This window comes from Diadema antillarum, unplaced genomic scaffold, assembly GCF_040938485.1.
Source record: "Diadema antillarum isolate AM-2024a unplaced genomic scaffold, OU_Dant_1.0 seq00000595_RagTag, whole genome shotgun sequence".
In the NCBI taxonomy this organism is placed as follows: Eukaryota; Metazoa; Echinodermata; class Echinoidea; order Diadematoida; family Diadematidae; genus Diadema; species Diadema antillarum.
The window spans coordinates 429376-450092 of NW_027271526.1; the positions used below are offsets into that span (position 1 = coordinate 429376).

General features: G+C 39.8%; 1 protein-coding gene across 1 annotated transcript in view; it reads right to left on the reverse strand.

Moving 5' to 3' along the window:
* Window positions 1-20717, reverse strand: part of LOC139735733 (CAAX prenyl protease 2-like) — a 46923-nt gene that overhangs the window by 2757 nt on the left and 23449 nt on the right. The window contains exons 2-7 of the mRNA XM_071646482.1: window positions 17659-17764; window positions 14802-14882; window positions 8565-8625; window positions 5831-5904; window positions 3582-3690; window positions 443-514 (exon numbers count right to left, since the gene is read on the reverse strand). Coding sequence (XP_071502583.1) covers window positions 443-514; window positions 3582-3690; window positions 5831-5904; window positions 8565-8625; window positions 14802-14882; window positions 17659-17764 — 503 coding nt within the window. The remainder of the gene's footprint in view (window positions 1-442; window positions 515-3581; window positions 3691-5830; window positions 5905-8564; window positions 8626-14801; window positions 14883-17658; window positions 17765-20717) is intronic.

The window sequence follows — 20717 nt, forward strand, 5'->3', positions numbered from 1 at the left end:
ATTCAGCAAAGGAATAACATTTATGTGTGATACTTTTGTAGCAGATAAATTGAATTTTCAGCAAAAAATCACACAAGTCAAGGAAAATTGTGAAGTAATGGATGATCTGATCAGCTTGGTAATTTCCATATTCACAATGATTCTTCATGAACTTTCTAATGTAAATTAACAAAACTTATAATTTCTCTAATTTCTATAAAATCTTTAATTGAATTTTCACCGCTATGCTTGTAAAATTCTATTATTTCTTATAAGTCTAGCTTTTAACTGAGATGGAATTCCCCTTCAAGGTATTGTGCAATAAGCCAAGGAGTATTTTTTTACACACCTGAAGTGAGCATTTAGTCATTTATATTTCTTTCTCTTTTTTGCAAATTTTGTTTGTTTGTTTCGTTTTGTTTTGTATGTCATTTTCACAGTGGAGAAATAAACCAATACTCACATGCTGTTAGAATAATCGCTGATAGAGGTTCCATGCCGAATCTTAACCGCTCAATGATGTGGTGTATATGAGCTGCAAATAGAAGCAGGGTGATCCATGACATGGGAGGAAAGGCTGAGCCAGATACCAATACATTTATGAGAAACAGGGGACACCCACAGAACTGAGAAACCAATCACCAACTTAAAGGCACATAGTCCCGGTGGTTTAGTTGAATGTGTACGCGGGTGACAAGTTTCCTATATCTAGAGACCTATGCTATCGACTCCCCTTTAGCACTTACGCTTTGACCTATTTCCCTGAGTCCAAAGAAGTCCGATCACAGTTCGGCTCATGATTCGGCTGAGGGGGACAACAGCTTTAGCAAACTTCTTTTGTGATGTCATACTAAGAAGCACATATGCACGCACCCTGGCATTACTACTGACTGCGTGATGCGCAGAGAAGACAATGAAGGCAACGTTACCTAGCAACACCTACACGCTTTACTCTTGAAGACAGCTCAACTTCGGCAATCTTCGTATCTATGCTAACGGTGATCGGCAGTATCATCAACAGCGCCCTCTACACTACCACCGGGACTATGCGCCTTTAAGGGAATGATTCGTGTGTCAAGTTGTTTTTTTTTTCTATTTCACGTGATTGACAATATGCCCCTCATTGATGTAAATACACAGCAATAATTTAGCATCTTAATAGTAACCATGACAAAAATCATGGGCACACAACAACTTAAAGCAAGAATTGTTAATTTGAATATAAAAATGCAGTACCCGCTGCTACACGGGATCAGAACCATCGCTGGCTATCGGGCGAAAGTTTGGTAGTCTAGTGGATATGACACCTGTCTAGCAATCAGGGAGGTCAGTGGTTCAAGTCCAACCCAAATATAATATATGACCATGGACCTACTGTAGATCCATGGTATGACCACAATTTTTTCATGATGGCTACTACTAACAAACTGAATAGTCAGTGTTTATTTTCGTCCATGGAGGGCAATTTGTCAATCAGTTGCAGCAATCATCAACTGTAGTAAACCACCCGGCATGCATTGTTATCAGTATAAGAGGCATGACGGCAATGTAGGTAGCAGACTCTGTACATAACTTTTAAAACAATGGACTCTATGCATGGAAGCTGTAAGAAAGCTACCAATTAAAGGACAAGTTCACCTTCATAAACATAAGGATTGAGAGAATGCAACAATATTAGTAGAACACATCAGTGAAAGTTTGAGGAAAATTGGACAATCGATGCAAAAGTTATGAATTTTTTAAATTTTTGTGTTGGAACCGCTGGATGAGGAGACTACTACAGCTTGTGAGTCATATGCGTACAACAGTATGAAGAAAATATAAAGAAAATTCAACATATTTTTACTTTTTTCGCATAATAATAGAGCACTTGACTTGCTTCTTTCTAAAGGTAGGGGGAATAATATTACCCATAACATTTGTTGGTAACGAGTTGGGGGAATGTGTGCTTTTTTCAAAAGATGAAATTTTGTGAAATTCTCTTTATATTTTCCTTATATTGTTGTACGCATGTGACATCTAAGTTATTCACACACTGCAGTAGTCTTCTCATCCAGCGGTTACTGCACAAAAACTTCAAAAATTCATAACTCTTGAACGGATTGTCCGATTTTCCTCAAACTTTCAATGATGTGTTCTACTAATATTGCTACATTCTCTCAATCCTTATGTTTATGAAGGTGAACTTGTCCTTTAATCTTGTGAGGGCCGACTGGCATATAAAACACCACAGCATTGTATACTCCATCTAAAACCCCTGACACAGAGCGGGTTAACTGAGAAAGTATCCTCAGCGATATAGATATATTATATTATATATATATATATATATATATATATATGACACAGAGCGGGTTAACTGAGAAAGTATCCTCAGCGATATAGATATATTATATATATATATATATATATATATATATATATATATATATATATATATTTTTTTTTTTTTTTTTTTTTTTTTTTTTTTTTTACCCGCTCCCTCCTATCAAGGAATCTCCAAATCAACTTCACGCATTGGCAAGTAATGGGTTGAATGGAAAATAAGAAATCAAAGGCAAATGACCGGTGACATTTTGAGTAAAATAAACAGAGTCTTTCAATAAACTATAGCAGACTTTTGAATATCATAACCAGTAAGTCATAGGAAAAGGCACAGACTTTTTAATATCATAACCAGTGTCAAGTCATAGGATAAGAAAACTCATTGGAACAGTGCATGGCCTGGCCACACAACAGTGTAGGAATCCTCATAACTTTTCTTCATGGGCTCTCCATGTTATTACCTGTACTGCTACTGCAGGTAAACAGTCAAGATTTCTAACAAGGCCTTCATGTTCTCTTAGTACACCATTTTCTTGTATTTGATGTTGAAATCCCCATAAAGATTTGCATTATTGATATTTATAACTATTTTGAGTTGACCATGATGATAATGATTTTCGAATAATACTCAAGTTTAAACTGTTGAAACTTTTAGATGGTAGCCAAAGTCTGAATTCAATCAAATTCTCACAAATCTATTCCTTTTGTGTCACTGCCTTCTTCAAAACATTTATCTCTGTGGAGATAAGTTTTCCTTTACTGATAAATCACCTATGTGAGAGAAATTTACATTATATGGCAATACAATTTTAAAAGGAACAAAGCAAAAACCAAACCAAAACACTAAACACAATCAAAGATACGCACACACATACACACACACACACACACACACACACACACACACACACACACACACACAGAGCAAATGCAGTTAAACAGAACATTGATCTATGGAGGAACATTGCTTACTTAGGCTTTTCAGTATGACCCCTCCCGTGAGTTTCTGTACTCAAACAAGCCAATGTAGAGGATATCCCCCCCCCCCTCCACACACACACAAACACATGCACATACCCCCCCCCCCCATAAACTGACACACAAACACAAACACAAACACACACACACACACACACACACACACAACAGCACCAACAGCAAAGAAAAAGAGAACACAGGCATTGAAACCCACACACAGATTAATTCATCAACACATATATAAACAACACTTTTGTAATTATACTCCAAAACGAGGCTTTGTCGGTGGAGAAACTCACCTACACCGAAGAATAATGGGCACACGATGACGGCTGTCGGACAGCCTAAGCAAGGCACAAGGAGGGGTAGCATACATGCTCGGAATACAAACTCTTCAGTAAATGGAGCCTGCATGGATAAACCAATGAGGAAAGAAGGCTGTCTCTTAAAAAGACATATCACAAGCAATTTTAACCCGTTGAGGACGGGCTGATTTTGCTACAACACACATTTCCCATAGACACTTGCCCAAGTGTACTCGGGACTCGTCCTCAACGGGTTAAGTCCATGCTGCCCGAAGGCTGCTCATTTGCACAGGTGTCCTACTGGGCAATTTTACTCATTGCATCCCACATACATGCAGAGTTGATTACCAATTGACAATGTGATTGGCCCTTTCATTTTTTGTTTCTCAGTGCTTTTTAGTTCTAAAACTTCAAAGGAACAACTCCTTGCGGAAGAAAGAAAGAACAGCATAATCAAGGACAGAATGGAAAACTAAACCTACCTATGTATTTAAAAGGCACAATATCACTCGAGGAAGAAAGAAAATTCAGATTATGAAATATTCTTGAGATTCAGAATGAAGAACCCCCCCCCCTTTACATCTCCCTGATTTACACCAACTGTTACATTTGTAACTCGCTTGGCATCAAGATACTACTTTAGTCTCCTCAGCAATCTCAATAAACAAAGCAAGCATCCATCCCAAAAATCTCAAAACTGATTATCTGCTTGGGCTCTCCCTATAAAAAGCACTGAATCAGTATCATAATCTCATCCCCAATGTAGAGACTTTCTAAAACACTGGCCAAAGCAAGATTTTGTAAACACTGCAGTGGCATTCCAATATAAACTCACAAATAGCTTCTGACGTATACAGGATGAACCATACACAACCGAATGTAATATGTGCCCCTTCCCCATAGCAGAGGCATTATACATCCCAAACCATGGAGGCAGAATGCAAGCAAATCCCATATTGGCAGAAAGGCCTTACATTACAAACTCACAGAGTGAAATAACTGAGACAATGAAAAAATGACTTCTCTCCTGGTGATTGCTGTGTGCGAATCTATTGAGAACAGGAGCACTCCTGTGAAGTCATCAGCTGTTCGCGGACATTATCTATGTGACTGTGTATCACAAAACCAACAAAAGGTCGCACCCCTTGATTTTAAGTGAGGACCCAATACAGGTGAAATGGGTCCACCTAGTTAATCCTTACTTAAAGTTAAAAGTTAAAAAGCCAATCCTCATCTCCACCAATACTATACCATCCCTTTAATCTCAGACAAGGTCGTCCTCCCTCACACATAGAGACAAAATATGATCAAAGTGAAAGCTTCTCATCTTTCCGGGATTCAAAACTGCACCCACACAGCTAGTTTTCATTGCTTATATTTTTCCCCTTCTCACTTGCTATTGTTTTTGCTTTGATTCCTTGTTTGTTTGTTTTTTCCTCATTTTGTGGTAACAATTTTCCCTCTAAATGCAAACCATACACATCTGCCAGGTGGGAATGCCACTCTCGGGCATGCACTACACTGCTTGGATTTTCACCAAAGTTAATCTGAGCTGCTTTACTGCCAGACCCATGGGAAAAGATTGCAATACTTATTCAAAAAAGCCTTGCTCATTAAGAAACAACAAACACACAAACAATCAAACAAAAAAGTCACAGACTTCAAACCCACGCCATGGATTTCAATGGGTCAAGGCAATGGTTGAAAGACAAATTTGCATAAAATGGAAGTTACATCACTGATAGCCTAATATTAGCCACAGGGCATGCTTTAAGAGAGTGCCTTCTACATTATTTAGATGGTTATGCCAGGCATGCTTTGATTAAGCACTTCTGGAGTTAAGGTGGTTTATCTGTGACTTTAATGGAAGGCTTGCATAAGCAGAGAAAATTCATACTCTAAAGACAAAAAGTGAGAGAGAAATAGAGAAGAGGAGGGAGGAGGGGTATACGGGAGACCAAGAGAGGGGAAGAAATGCGATGGGTAGAGAGTGACGGAGACAGATTGGGAGGGGAGGAGGAAAAAGTGAGCATGAAATCGGTGGAAGGAATTTGCCTCTGCTTCCACACAAGACAACAAAAAAGGGAGAGCGGCAGAAAAAAGGAGATGGAGCGACAGAGACGGAGAAATCGAGACAGAGTGGGTAATCAATTTTTTTTTTTGTTACGATAAAACAAGAAAAGCAGCACCGGTAAGGACCACAAATCATACCGACCGTCGTTGTCATGCGCGATCATACTCACAATCAAATAATTTCGTAGCCACAGCATTCGCGTGTGGTTGTTGTTCCACAGGGAAGAAAAGGCACCTTTGTCAGCTGCAAAGGAAAACGAGACAAAAATGCACAAAAAAGAGAAAGAAATACGCACAGTAAGACGACATTCACCGTATCACAAATTGGACGAGTCAAGAGTAACGATAACAGAAACACATCACAGAGTACTTAATGAAATGAAATCTCCCCCACACTTGTCATTCGAGATATCGCTCCATTAATCAACGTCTCGTCTCCCATCTTGATAGCAACGATACACGTGAAGGCTGCGATTAAGTGTCCTACTTTCAAAAGGGCATCTTTACTCTGCAGTTTTCTCAACGCATTCTTCCAGTCGACACTGTCATCATGCCGAGACAGACCAGTCACACAAGAGGAAAGCCTTTTCTCATTCACTCCTCTCTCTTTGAAATCGAAAGTAGAGGGCATCCGAAATCTTTCCCCCACCCCCATACATCAGAAAAGAACAAAAAAGTTGCATAAATAGTTCTAGTGATGCCACAGAAGAGATACTTGTATATCAAGATAAATATTTGTTTTTATAACCTTAAAGTTAAAATTTGAATTTAACTATCAAAATATCAATAACAATTGATATAGATATGGAAAAAACAAACAAACAATATGCTGGCTTTTCATCTCCCACTGGTGTGCAGAACTCAAAAGGATAACGTGCAAGCCAGAGCTTGATGAAGTTTGTTCTGAGACTTTCAATGCCGCCTCAATCTTTCTGGGGGAAGATGGGAGCACTTCCTAAAGTGCAGACCTCAGAGGGGAGTTAGAAATTCAGTTTTGCACTCTGATACAATCATTCAACCCTTCAAGAGCAGTGGTATCCTTCTACTGTAATCATTATTCATTGCTAGTATTTTGTGGGGTAGAATGAAAATTTTCATATACTGGGTAAGCCATACTTCATTGATATGTTGTTGTTCATTTTGGTTGGAGAAATATCAAGACCCTCTTAATCCCTAAATCTATTGCTCCTCCTTAAATTGGCAACAGATTATAAAAGGTATGAATAAATGTTTTTGTCTCAAATTGGCAACAGATTTTAAAGGGATTGTATAGTTTTGGTTGAGACCTAATTTTAAGTTTCTAACATTTTTTTTTGGCGAGATAATGAGAAACCTCTCATTAAATATGAAAGAGAATGTAATTCCAAGAGGGATTCAATGTTTATTTGATGAAAATTGGTTTTGGAATGGCTGAGATATCCAAAACAGAGCAATCCCAATAAAAGGTGGGACCTGCCTTTTATTAGGATTACTTTGTTTTACTTCGTGTTTGGATGTCTCAGCCATTTCAAAAGTGATTTTCATCTAATACACTTTGAATTCCTCTTGAACGGTATGCTCTGTATTGAATATTTCATAAGTGGTTTCTTGGTATCTCGCAAAAAGTTAAAAGCCTAATCCACATCTCCATCAACACTATACTATCCCTTTAATTCTTCCCTGATATTGAGTAGCTGTAATGAATCTATTAAAAACGTTCCACCTTATATTTTCCCAATACAGGATACGGAGGATAATTCAATGTTGCAAATTCAATGAGGACAAGATGGTCATTTCTACAGCAAAATCACATCACAACTGGATGATGGTTGGAAGTTTTGCCTCATTAATCTCATGGTGCGAAAAAACTTCACAGAGTGTGAGGGCATGCTCCTTTCTTTTTCTTTGTTTTTTGTTTGTTTTTTTTGATGATAGATGGGTGGCAGAAAAGTTTAGTTCTACAAATCTACAATTATGTATCGGTCTTGAACTAAGACTAGTCCTCAAGCTAAACCGAGGGCAATCACTTGCAATTGATCATGTCATTCCGACATTTTTTTTTCTCCTCACAATATCTATCATTCTCAGAAGTGGGTTACCCCTCGCACTCAGCGTACTACGACAATGTGCTGCCATGGTGAGTATTCGATACATTTACGCGAGATTGCTTTTGAGCTGATACGATGCGCAAGTGAAGTGTGCTCACACAAATTGTTTACGCACAAATGCCATTTTTTTTCCTTGTTAACCAGCAGCCAACAACAGTATTGGGGAAATAGTAGCACACTGGTAATTTCAATCAAAATTCAGCAGATTCTCAGCGGTGTTCATGAAATTGAAGAACCTGTTCGGCTTTGTCTGTATATATCCCCCTCCCCACCCTCCATCTCAATTTTAATAGTCATGGAAACCGTTTATTGTCATGATGTAATGCAAATATATAATGCAACTTTATTCACAATACTCTAGACAAATCCACAACAAATATACATGTATCTGGATTTAGTGAATGCAGGCATATTGGTAGTACCGGTACAATGTACATATTAGTGAAATCTGACGAAAATGGGACCATCCAATCTAAAATTATGAATTTGTGAAGTTTCTGTTAATTCTGAGGGCTGAAAAGGCTGATTTTTGGTGGAAAAAAAAGTAATTTCTCCCTTCTTGCAATAGACATGTGTAGTAATCAATTTGAGAAAACCAGTATTTTCCATTTTGGGAAAAAAATAAAAAACAGAATTCCAAAAAACAAATTCCCCTTTAGCGGGGTTGAGGATGAGAGGCTATTATCACAATGTCATAGAAGGCTTTGTTCAAACCGATGATGCACTTTTTTTTTTTGGAGAGCGAGAAGGAAAAAAGATCAGCAGGTTATTACATTTGTTTGGAAGACACAATAATCACACAAGGTAAAGAGCTTACCTATTGATACTTCATGTGTTCCCTCCAGATACAGCATATACAGTGGACCTGAGAATAGTACCTGGAAATCAAGGAAGAAATCAAATTACTAACAAAAAACAAAACAAAACAAAAAATAACCACTATAAGAATTTTATTTCTGTGACAAATCTTCTTTTGTTTTCTATTTTTTAAAAACATATCTTGATTATGGCACATTGTAACTACGATGTATACCTTGCTGTATTTTGAATGAACAAAAATACATCTTTCTGTGGCACAGAAAATGGCCTAAATCAATCACTGAATGTGTATTGTGCTATCAGTTTGTACTGCTATTTTCAACATTTTCAAGAAAGAAATTTGACCAAAATTGATCAGAAAGATGTGAAATGTCTGACTCATCAAAGACATCTGAGTTTTGTAATGATTCTTGCTGTAATTATTGTATTTGATATTTTTGTTTTCTTGCACCTTATTATGTACCCTTTCCTTTGTCAGTTGACTGAACTCCTGCATGTGAACAGATTGTACCCCCCCCCCCAAAAAAAAAAGAAAAGAAAAGAAAAGATAATAATTTGATACTGGATAGAAATACGTAGACTGAATCACATTACACTGAATTGAGAATACCATCCAATAATGGGACTTTGCACATAGCCTTGATTCAAGGCTGAAGTCGTTTTTTCCTTGTTCTTTAGCAGGCACTCTAATCTCCATGATGGTATACTCACACACCGTAGTGAGCTAACGTTGTGTTATGATAACACATAGTTCTGATAATTTTTTTTTCTCTCTCTCTCTCTCTCAAAAAAAAATCCTCAAGCATCAAAACAATTACAGCACACATTGAATCTGTATTAATACTGTGGTTCATGCATGTACATACACACATACAGAAGCACTTGATTTTTTACTACTTTTTCATTTTCATTAATTTCTGTCTTGTTGCTGACTAATCTTTTTTTTTTAAATCCAACCTGTCAAGATTAATGTGACTGTCATTTCACATGGCAGCCCACGCACATGATGCAATTGTACAAAGATCTGAAATTGATCAGCACAAATGTATTTGAATTGGCCACACACAGTGAAAAATCTACAGATTTTGTCATATCAATAACTTATTTGAAAAAAAAAAACAACAACAACAGCAGCAACAACATAAAAACAAATAATGCTTCCTGCACCCTCCAGGGCAAAGGCATCAAAAAACAAAGAAAAAAAAGAAAGAGACCCGGAGGTCATGCGCTCACCTGAGTATCGCAAATTCACCTTCCATGCATTCTTGCAGCCTCTTACCTGAGAACATGGAAACTTATGGTGGGGGTAGCTTTGAGAGTGGGGGCATGGTGTCCATTTACATATTCCATCACACTGGTAAAAATACCTGCCAAGTACACTGTATTTTATATAACGTTGGATTATGCAGCTTGGGAAAAGACTTAAAGCCCTATCACTTTTGATTAGAACTAGAGAAAAATATTATTGAATATTCATTAATTTAGGAGGTTTGGATCCCCTGGGGCCCCCAAGGAAAGCATGGTGTCCATTCAAACACTTTGAGATCTTATCCCCATGGGAATGCTACTTGCTCAGCTTGGTGAAAATCCATTATGTTGTTTTCAGCAAGAAGATGAAAATTTAGGCCCGTATTTGGACCCTCCCCCATCCCATCCCGCTTTCTTGGGTCCCAAGGGGGTGGGGGGGGGGGGGGGGGGGAGGGCACCCCTGATTTTCCCAGTCATCAATATACACTGAACTGACTATTGTATCAACTCAATCACTTCTGGTTCCACAGAAAATCTGTAAAGATTCCTTACATGGGGGGGGGGGGGGGGACCCCTGGGGGCCCCCAGGTGGGGCATGGTGCCCATTTGATGGAATTGAGATTTCATTCCCCTAGAGATGCTACCTGCCAAGTTTGTGAAAATTTGAGAAAGGGTTTTCAAGAAAAAGATGAAAATTTACAATTTCAGTCCAAATTTGGGCCCCCTGGGGCCCCCCAGGTGGGGCATGGTACCCATTTGATGGGAATGAGATTCTTTCCCCCTAGGGATACTACCTGCCAACTTTGGTAAAAATTCATAATGACACTTTCAAGAAAAAGATGAAAATGTACAATTTGGCCCCATTAGGACCCCTGCCTACCTCCCTCTCCTGGGTTCCAAGGGGGGGCACCCCTGATTCCGCCATGAACAAACTTGAAACTACAGTCATCAATGTACTAATTCATAGTATTAACTTAGCTCTATCACTTCTGATTCTAGAGAATAAGACTTTTTAAGATTCCTTAATTTGGGGGGATTTGGGCCCCTCTGGGGGCCCCCCAGGTGGGGTATGGTGCCCACTTTAACAAATCGAGATCCTATCCCCCTAGGGATGCTACCTGCCAAGTTTGGTGAAAATTGGTCAAGGGGTTCTCAAGAAGAAGATGAAAATGTAAAAAGTTCACGCACGACGCACGACGCAAGCCGGACGAAGAGCGATCGCAATAGCTCACTTGAGCCTTCGTCTCAGGTGAGCTAAAAATGGCTGATAAAAACTCATATTCTGTAATATTCTACAATCATAACCAAATTAATCAGCATAATCTGAATATTTCAAATACAGAATAATATGTACAGCTATTTGACTTCCAGATAGTTTATCTCTAAAATAAGAAATAGATCAGAAGTATCCACCGATACATGCAACAGGGGATACAACAAGGATTTATACAATCTTTATCTAGACTTTAGAAATCAACACATTCCAGCCTCACACGTCTAGTCTTACTTTTTCGTTTGCAACCTGACTTCATGTCTTCTCACTCTCTTCTCACACATGTGTCTCTTGTTGATGTGCAACCGTTTTTGTTGTTTTTTGGGTGGTGGTGGTGGTTAAAAAAATTGGCAAGCATCCACACCACTGTGAACGACTACACGAATGCTGCATTGATTGATTCCATCCCACTGCGATAAGTAGGGGTAATGTCACAGTCTTTGGGGGATGGGGGGGGGGGGGGGGTTAGGAAAAGCCTGCTGAATGATTACGCACTGGAGATGTTTGTAATGAATCAGCCAATTTCATCGCCCATTCGACAGAAATGGGGGAACCATTCACGACAGAGCTCACACACGCCAGCTGCCTATTATTTGAGGGGGAGGGGTGTTCTTGGGAAAAAGGGGTAGATTCTTACTACTTGCTCTCCCCCATTGTGATCTTTTACACAACACCCAAATTTGCATTTATAGATATTGTAATTGTGCTGGCTACTTTGCATTACTTATATGCACTATAAAGGTATAAAACAAACTGATCTTGAATTTACTATTAATTTGTAGAAATCACATCAATTGCGTAGCAGTAAGTATCACTAATAGTATAAATTGCATTGTAAATGTATGCCTTACTGTGACACATTCACTGGGTGTTTCATGAAATGACCAGGGTCTAAGTAAGCATTTTATACAACAAATAATGCACGATGTGCCAATGGATGTGACAAACAATCTGCCAATCTCCTGCAACATTGAAAGAGTGCAAAATAAAACAATTTGGTCTCCAGTTTTAATATTTCCATGTGTGCCCAGGGCTAGTCTGGTAAAAATCCATTAGTATAAAAAGAAATGCTGATAGATATGTGTGTGTGTGCGTGTATGTTCTATCCAGCTTCAATTGGATTGTTTAATACCGGTAGGAGCTCACAGTATCATGTACTGCCCACAGCAATGATATATCATACATACCTGGGTATACATCAGCAAAAATCAATTCAAGATCTTTATTCAAATTCAGTCATGCAGGATGGTTGCTAAAATTCAATTTTCAAATCCACTTAATAGGTTCTTGTCCCCACCATCAATAATAGAAATGTTACGGTCTAAGACATGCGCTGCAGGGCTTTATTTGTAACTTTCTCCAGCCATCTGCATCAAGGAGAAAGCAAAAATTAAACCATTCCTTATAGCAACCTGGTATGCCAGGTTCCTGAAATGTAGACAAGAGTGTCTACATTCATGGCCTAAATTCATGTTTATTTGCATTATGCTGACCAGAAAAGTGACTTTGATTGAAAGATCAGTTATCTCCTATCAGTATTTGTTCTTTTTCTGTATCAAAACTGTGTGTATTTTTGTCTAATTTGCCCTTTTTCCAACATAGCAGTGTACGTGTTTTGCTATGAAACTCGTATGAAGATGTATGTAATCACCAAGGCTGAGCTCACTAGAATTTGACTTTCGCTGACCCCATCTGGGTGTTCTTATAGTGTAATAAAAGAATTTCTCAGCCCATCAGCACACGCTCTATTCATACCTCCTGTCCGATTGATATTTTGCATTGTTCGATGACACATGCAGTTGACCGTGGCAAGGGGAAACGCGCAACGCTTGACTGCTTTCACACAGGCTGATTATCATTCTGTCCTTTGTCTGTCAACAGGCACAAAGAATCTTGATTGGGGGCATTGGAGGCTCTCCGAGAATTGCTGGAGGAACAGCTTAAAAAGTGTTGCCAATAATGTCAGTTCTCTCTCACTCTCAATACCGAGGCAACTTAATTCGTGCATAACTAATGGCCGTTTGATGTGGCAGTAATGAGGCTGTTGATAAAAGACCCTCACTCCAGGACGACTGAAAGTGAAAGATGTTTTTTCTTGCATGAATCCCCATATCCCCTGGAAGTCAGTCCTAGGATGGGCCAGGACTTATTGCATGCACGCTCTATTCCTCGCTCTCAACTCAGTGAAGCTCATAAAGCACAAAGATGATACCATTTCAGGGAATAATTTTCCAACTCAAATTTGATTAACAATTTCAGCTGATGTACAATATTTCAAATGGTATCCTGTACACTTCTATGGAAGAAAACTGCTACTCAAAAGTTAGTTTGTGTAGCAGTGGTGTAAAAATGCATAGCAAATTGCGATGCGATACCAGGAAAATTATTCCCTGCATTTAGTTTCCCCTGCTTGTTTACATAATACACAAAATATCTATAGTTTGGTGCCATATTCCATTCCTCCTTGAATGGGATATGGTACCAGATCATAGATATTTCCTGTGCTACATCAGAACAAGCATGGTACAACAATTCACTCGTTAAACTGTGTACCAGTACTTTCATTAGTAAATTTTCTACAAAAACATAGATCCCAAATTTATATTTCAGAAACTTTGGCCTGGCTGTCGCCTCTTCTGCCTTGTCTTTCTTTCATATAACCTACCAGTAAATGCTGAAGTACAGTGCTGCTAGCTAGTAGTAAATTGCAACTGTTCAAGTGGACGCAGCTGTGATGTGCGCAAATGAACAACATCAACAATGCAAAACACAAAATACAATGGGGGCAATGACCTCATTCACGTAGTATGGGATATATTGCATGGTTGACAGACCAATCAGATTACAGAAATCACCATCACTAAAAAGAAGAAACATATTTCCTTCTCACAATGTACTTTCTCTTCCTACCTCCCTGGATTAACTGAAGCACTTCTTTCATCTCACTGTGTTTTTGGTTTTACACCTATATAATTTAGAAGAATTTCATCATAATATCTACCCAAGATCTTCATGTGGACCTCCACCCACCATTTAACCCTTTGCGGACTCTTAGTGCTGATTGGCACCAAAGGCTCATAGTGTTACACACACTGTCCAAAGTCCCTGGCACAAAAAGGGTTACATGAGAAAAGCCACTCCATGTTCAAATTGAGTCATCACTGCATCTAATTTGCAAAAGAGGTTGTGACCCATCTATGTCACTGTTCAGTGAACTTTCCACCAAATTGATTCTATTTGTCGAAGTTTAATGACATTTTCACTGTTTTACTACAGTAGCTTGACTTCATTCTGTTCAGCCGAATTTTAATACACGCCTACTGTAGAGTTTTCCTTTAATATGGATCTACATCCATCACATAAACATTGCTGTGAGGTCAGCTACACACAGCAGTCTTCACTAGCCTACAACACCGTACTAGCCATAAATAATCCCAGCCAAAAAAAGGAGCAAAAGGTAACTGCCAATAACAAAACTTCTTACCTCAGAAACCAAGAATTAATTGGATAGGAAAGTAGTTTACGAAGGCGAAATGCATAAATCTTCAACAGCAGCTTCTGCAAGTTGAAGACACAGTGAAGGGTAATATACTATTTTAATGTGTTACCCACCCCCCATCCCCACCTCCTACTCGGGGGGGGGGGGGGGGGGGGGGGGGCTTCAGCAGTTACACATTACAGAGAAATAGTATGGCAAATGAGGTTGCGCCTTACCATCGTCAGTACTAGTGGCACTGTCAGAGCGGCTAGGAGGCCGGGTGTCCTGACACCAAGATGTTCGCATAATGTCCAACCCTGAAAAAACAGTTTAAGGGAAGAAAAACATTTGTATGTGAGGTGATGATTCTACAATATCAGAATGCTTTACCATTCTTGAATGGCTCAGGGGAATCAAAAATGCACAGGAATTCCCAAACTCAACGTACATACTTAGAAACGTATACAAACAGAGAGGAGAATAAAATCAGAAATATTCACGGCATGAAATTTTCGCTATATTGGAACAATCGGCTTTCGCAACATGATATTTTCATGAATTGCCACTGGGTTTCAATGCATAGCGTTAACAAGAACTTTTGTGTGCATTTTAAATTCATGAATCTTGGCTCTCGTAAATTCGCAAAACTAAGATGCAAACAACAATTTCTGGTTCTACAGTAGTGAGTGAGCGAAGAAATATGACTGAAATCATATATATTAAAGTGGATGACAATCAAAGTTTTTTCATCTCATGATAATTAATGGAAGGATGATGACCCACTTTACAGCAATCAGTAGCTTTGAACCAACCAACAAGCTGTCTGCAGAAAAACAAATATTAGCATCCCTCCTTTTACTCTTGTAAAGATAAAAGGTTACTGCACCCCTCGAACACAGCTGTGAAAGTGAAATTCCAAAATGTAAAACAGCTTGATTTTAATACTTTGGTACAATTTATGTATAGCATGAGTATACTATTTGACCGTGACTTGTTCTAAGTTACTGCAGCATCACTCACGCAAGTACTGCAGAAAATTCGAAAAGAAAATCGAAGTCGATAACGAACGAAAAAGCTAATGGCTCATGGCTTGAGTGTATTCCCAAACATGTCTATCCTGTGCAGTGTTTGGTGACAAAAGTTTGTTGATGCCTGCAATAAGGGCGATTTTTATGTCTGCTGAACATTATGCCATAAAATCCATCAGGGGAGACTCGTATTGCGTGCGGTACAGGATCAATGACAAGAGCTGGAGAGGTTGTTTGCGAGGCCCCCTGGTAACGAGCTCACGACATTAGTGTCGAATTGTCAATGGGGCTCGGAATGATCAGCCGGCTTTCGAATGCTGCGCTCATCGCTGCGCGCCGTACTATATTACGGAAGGGAGAAAAGCGAAGCCAGTCGGAATGCTGAAGATGTTACTTACACACACAAGAGATATGCAAGAAAGCAATGATAAAAAGAACGGCAGGTAACCGCATACGGATGGCATTTTCAGCCAAATGTTTGGAATATGTACGATTGCAGTGCCTCCTCCAGGTAATGGGGACTGATTCACCGATACGGACGTCGTCTAATGCGAGCAGAGACAGCTGTCTTCGCAGCGGCCTCTCTCTCTCCATCTCATTTCTTCACCCACTCCTCCCGTTTTCTCCCCTTTCGTCCCGCTCCGCCCCTCTCCTGCACCCCTCCCCCATCCCCCATCCTCCTCCTCCTACTTTTTCTCCCCTGCAATGAACACCGGCCACATGCATGTGCCTGGCAGATCAATATGGGAGTGAGAACAGCGTGATAAATCAAATATCGAGGAAGTTGTCGGCACTAAAGCTTCACTGAGCCCTTCTCTTTCCTAGAAACCCCTTCCCCTACCACAATACTTCGAACAAGAGAGCTACTACAATGATATCTCCTGATGGGTATAAAGATATCTGACTCAGATGTATAAGTAGAGAAATATCTTGCATTATTCTATGCATTCACAATCCAATTGCATATATCGTGTGACAAATACAGTCAAGATTTTGACTTGGACATAAAAGCAGGGCGGTATCTTGAATGTAAAAAACACATCTACTATCCAATCGTTCATAAAGTGTGACAAATATATTTGTAAGTTCATTGACCTTAAAGACACTCAGTCGTGGTGAGTGGTTTGTGCGGCACGGAGACGAACGCAACACGCTGCCTCCCCCATTCTGTATCAAATGCAGTGACCCCCGAATGAGAATAGCGCTGGCTCAATGGGTCAGCGAAAATACGGTAGGCTACAAGAAAGCTCCCTGTGCTTATCTCCTAACCCAAAATGGCTGTCCCAGCGAGCCACGAGAGCTTCCGAATGGACGCCCACTCTCAGTGCGCATGCGCATGAAGAGAGGCCAAAAGAGCCACGCGTCTTCTGGCCTCTCTCCTCCAATCACCGCAGCTCGCGGTGACAATATTTGTGTATGATGCGTACACACACACGCACACACACACACACACACACACACACACACACACACACACACGCCGCAGCGTCTTCTGGCCTCTCTCCTTCAATCACCGCAGCTCAATGTTTGTGTATGATGCGTACACACACACGCACACACACACACTTGTCTCAGTGGTAGCATTGCGCAATTGCATGCACAAACTTCGGTCGTTCGGAGTTTACGTACCATTAGGGATGGCGATCGGCTGCCTTTAATTTTACAATGACAACTTTCTTATGAGCAGATGTTCTTTTTTTGTCTTACAGCCCACTTATGAGCCTATTCTGGGCCTATGATATTAGATATCTTTGAAAGAACATATTTTAAACATGCATTTATTAGTAACTAATGCCTTGATGCAAATACATGCATATCTGATGAATTACCTAAGTACACCCATACAACTGAATTGTGTTTAAATGTCAAGAACATCTGCCTTTTTTAAGATGAGGGAAACAATAATTACTATCCCAACAAATTTGCAGAGTTGACAGAATGGAATCAAGCCTGTCCCACCTACTTACAGGGGCCAACCTTACCCCTGCCAAATACCAAGTACGTCCGAACCCCCCTCCCCCTATCTCCATCTGATGTAAAACCCTCATCGGATGAAAATGGATACCTGTATACTGGTTGCCTCGTTGCTGATGAGGAGGAGAAAGAGTGGAGCTGCTGCGCACACGACAAACACGCTCAGCGTTCTCTGCTTGATCGTCTTTGGGTGGTCCCTGTGGAAAAAAGAAAACAGAGAAACCAACACATGAATTAATTAATGGTGTATAATACATTGTATGTGGAGATAGTATGCCTATTCATGTAGATAATTGAAGAGAATGGATAATGCTTCTGGAATTCAATGGGAGGGGGGCTGGTGGTGGTGGGGTTGGAGGAAGTTACATGTAGTTTAATTGGAGGGGATGTTGTGGACTTGATTATTGTCTTTTATTTATTTTCAAAGGAACATTTTTCAATTCCAATCAGTTTCACAAAACAAAAATATAGGGTTCTAATAAAAACAACTACAAGTGTGTATGGTGAATGTTGGTGTACAGAGTACACACAAACATACACACACACACACACACACACACACACACACACACACACACACACACATACACACATCAAAGGGTCACTGGGTTAACTGAAATACACATCAGTCTTGCAATGCAGCATTGTACAATGTATATGCCTAAAAATTAGTTAACTATAAAGTTGCACACATCCTTCATTTGAGTGTGTGTAAGCATTTGTTGTGTAGTGGGAGAAAGGGGGGGGGGGGTTGGGATAGTGGTAGAAGATAGAAAGGGGAAGATGGATCAGAATCCAGAAAGAAAGTACAATGAGGGCAAGAAATGTGTTTAATAGAATATGAGATAGCATGAAAGAAGAGCCTGAGGGGGGAACGAGGGATTGGAAACACCACATCCATCACTATACAGAGGGAAATGGATATCCAGGCCGCTTCCCATCCCCCCCCCCTCTCTCTCTCTCTCTCTCTCTCTCTCTCTCTCTCTCCTCCTCCTCCTCCTCCTCCTCCTCCTCCTCCTCCTCCTAGATTAGCTGTTGTAGATGGATGCAATTCAGCATTCCACGGTTCAGGGAGCTCATTGCATTTTTCTTTCTTTTTCTTTTTTTAACTGTATGAAACAGGCACATCTGCAGTTTACCACACCACTGCCCTCCAAACCCACCAGCTGTTTCAATTCAGATATTTGTACCCTACGGCACACTGCTTCTCTGGTTTAAAATGTGACACTGTGATGGGAGATCATGGCAAACACATCTAAACAAAAAACTGGTTACATATCTATTTTTGTATGCCTCACAGAAAATCCTGCATGCCAGTTTCGATCAAACTAATGATGCAATACACCAGAGCAGAAAATGATGATGATAATTACAGTAAAAATGATGATAATCATAGTAACAATAATGATATTTACTACTGGTACTTCTTCTCCTAACAATAATGTTAGAAATAACAATGAATATTTGTAAAGTGCAATAGCCACCTTCCTCAAAGTACAAATTATGAATGCTGCAGTTTTCAGATAGGGTACCATATTGGCATGCACACTTAGGCACAATACTGTAAAAGTGGATATTTTCATGGGACTAATTTTTCGCGCTTGGCCATGTACGAAGAGTTTTGCGTGTTTTTAATTCCGCGGAATCAAGACATCAACAACTGGGACATGTGGCACGCAAAAACATTCGCGTGCTTTTATTTTCGTGCTAGCTTGCGGTTGCGCGAAATGTGCGAAAATTTCAACACCGCGAAAATGTCCACTTTTACAGTACATTCTTGGTTCTGTGGGTAGGTCTGGCCACGCACATTACACAAATAACGTGGCACTAAAAACATGGACCACTTCATGGTGCAGCATTTTTTTTCCACAATTTTTGCCCTCTATCACACTCGTGCAACAAATATATGAACATTCAAATATCTCGGGAGATACTGAAATAACCTCTTTCTTACAGTTTGAAATAAGGAAAGTCACTGAAATTAGCAAAGTGTAAAAACTGTAATCATGCAGAATATATTTTCCCACTTTACAGTCAGGCCCTATCCAGTTATTCTGTACACTCAATGTATTGTAGCAATTACGATGCTGCATTTTGTGGATTTCGATCTTCTTTTTTTTTGAACGCAAATAATGCCAACTTGGCAAAACCACAAAATGAGCCATGTACTACAGTGTGTGGCATGCTGCATTAACCACCACAAGAAATGATGCCAACTTTGCACCATGAAGATGGAGAATTATTTTGGAATTACTGCTCGACTCTCATCTACTAGGCAGGTAGTAATAATGGTTTGCAATATAATCATTGTCTTTTGACTCTCTTTCCTACCCAAAAGGAATGATTTATCTAACGACTTTTATTGTAATTACCTCCACCAGGGCAGGAGGTTACGTTTCCATTGGCATTGGTTTGTTTGTCTGTTTGCAAAATAACTCAAAAAGTTGTGAACACACTTGAAAGATATTTGGAGGAAAAGTTGATAATAACACAAGAAACAGATGATTAACTTTCAGCAGTGATCCAGGAATTTTTTTTTTTTTTTGGGGGGGGGGAACTCACGGATTTATTATCTTTTTTGCAGACTGAGATTCAATGAACTTGGGAGTTCAAGCTGCGCATATTCGAGGTTTGAATACGCACACTACAGCCTACAGTGCGTGCTTGTTTGTTTGTTCATTTCCATCTAAGAAGATGGCTGGATAGCCCATATTCAGCTACGTTAAGCTGGTCTTCCATGGGGTCCAGTTGGATGTGAGGTGGGACCACTTCACCGGGTTAAACACCCTGCTCTTTGCGATGGATGAATGAAGCGGGATCTTTTACGTGCATGAGTTGTGACTCTCTCATACACGGGACCTCCATTTTATGTCCTATCCTAGACATGCTCTGTTCAGGAGAGGCACCGTGCAGCTGGAAGCTGATGACGTAACAACAAGGAAAAGTAGAAATTACGCGGTGCGTAAAATATGTCCCCGCCGGAAGTAGCATTAGTATCAAAATGTACTATATAGGTCAAAAGATCAAGGTCAAAGGTCAAAGAAGTCAAAGGTCAACATTCTGTGTAGAAGTTTTGAAGCCCTCACCTAGTGCCATCACATAAAGCAAACGGAATCGAAATCGGGTTAGAAATGGCGAAGGAGTAGCATT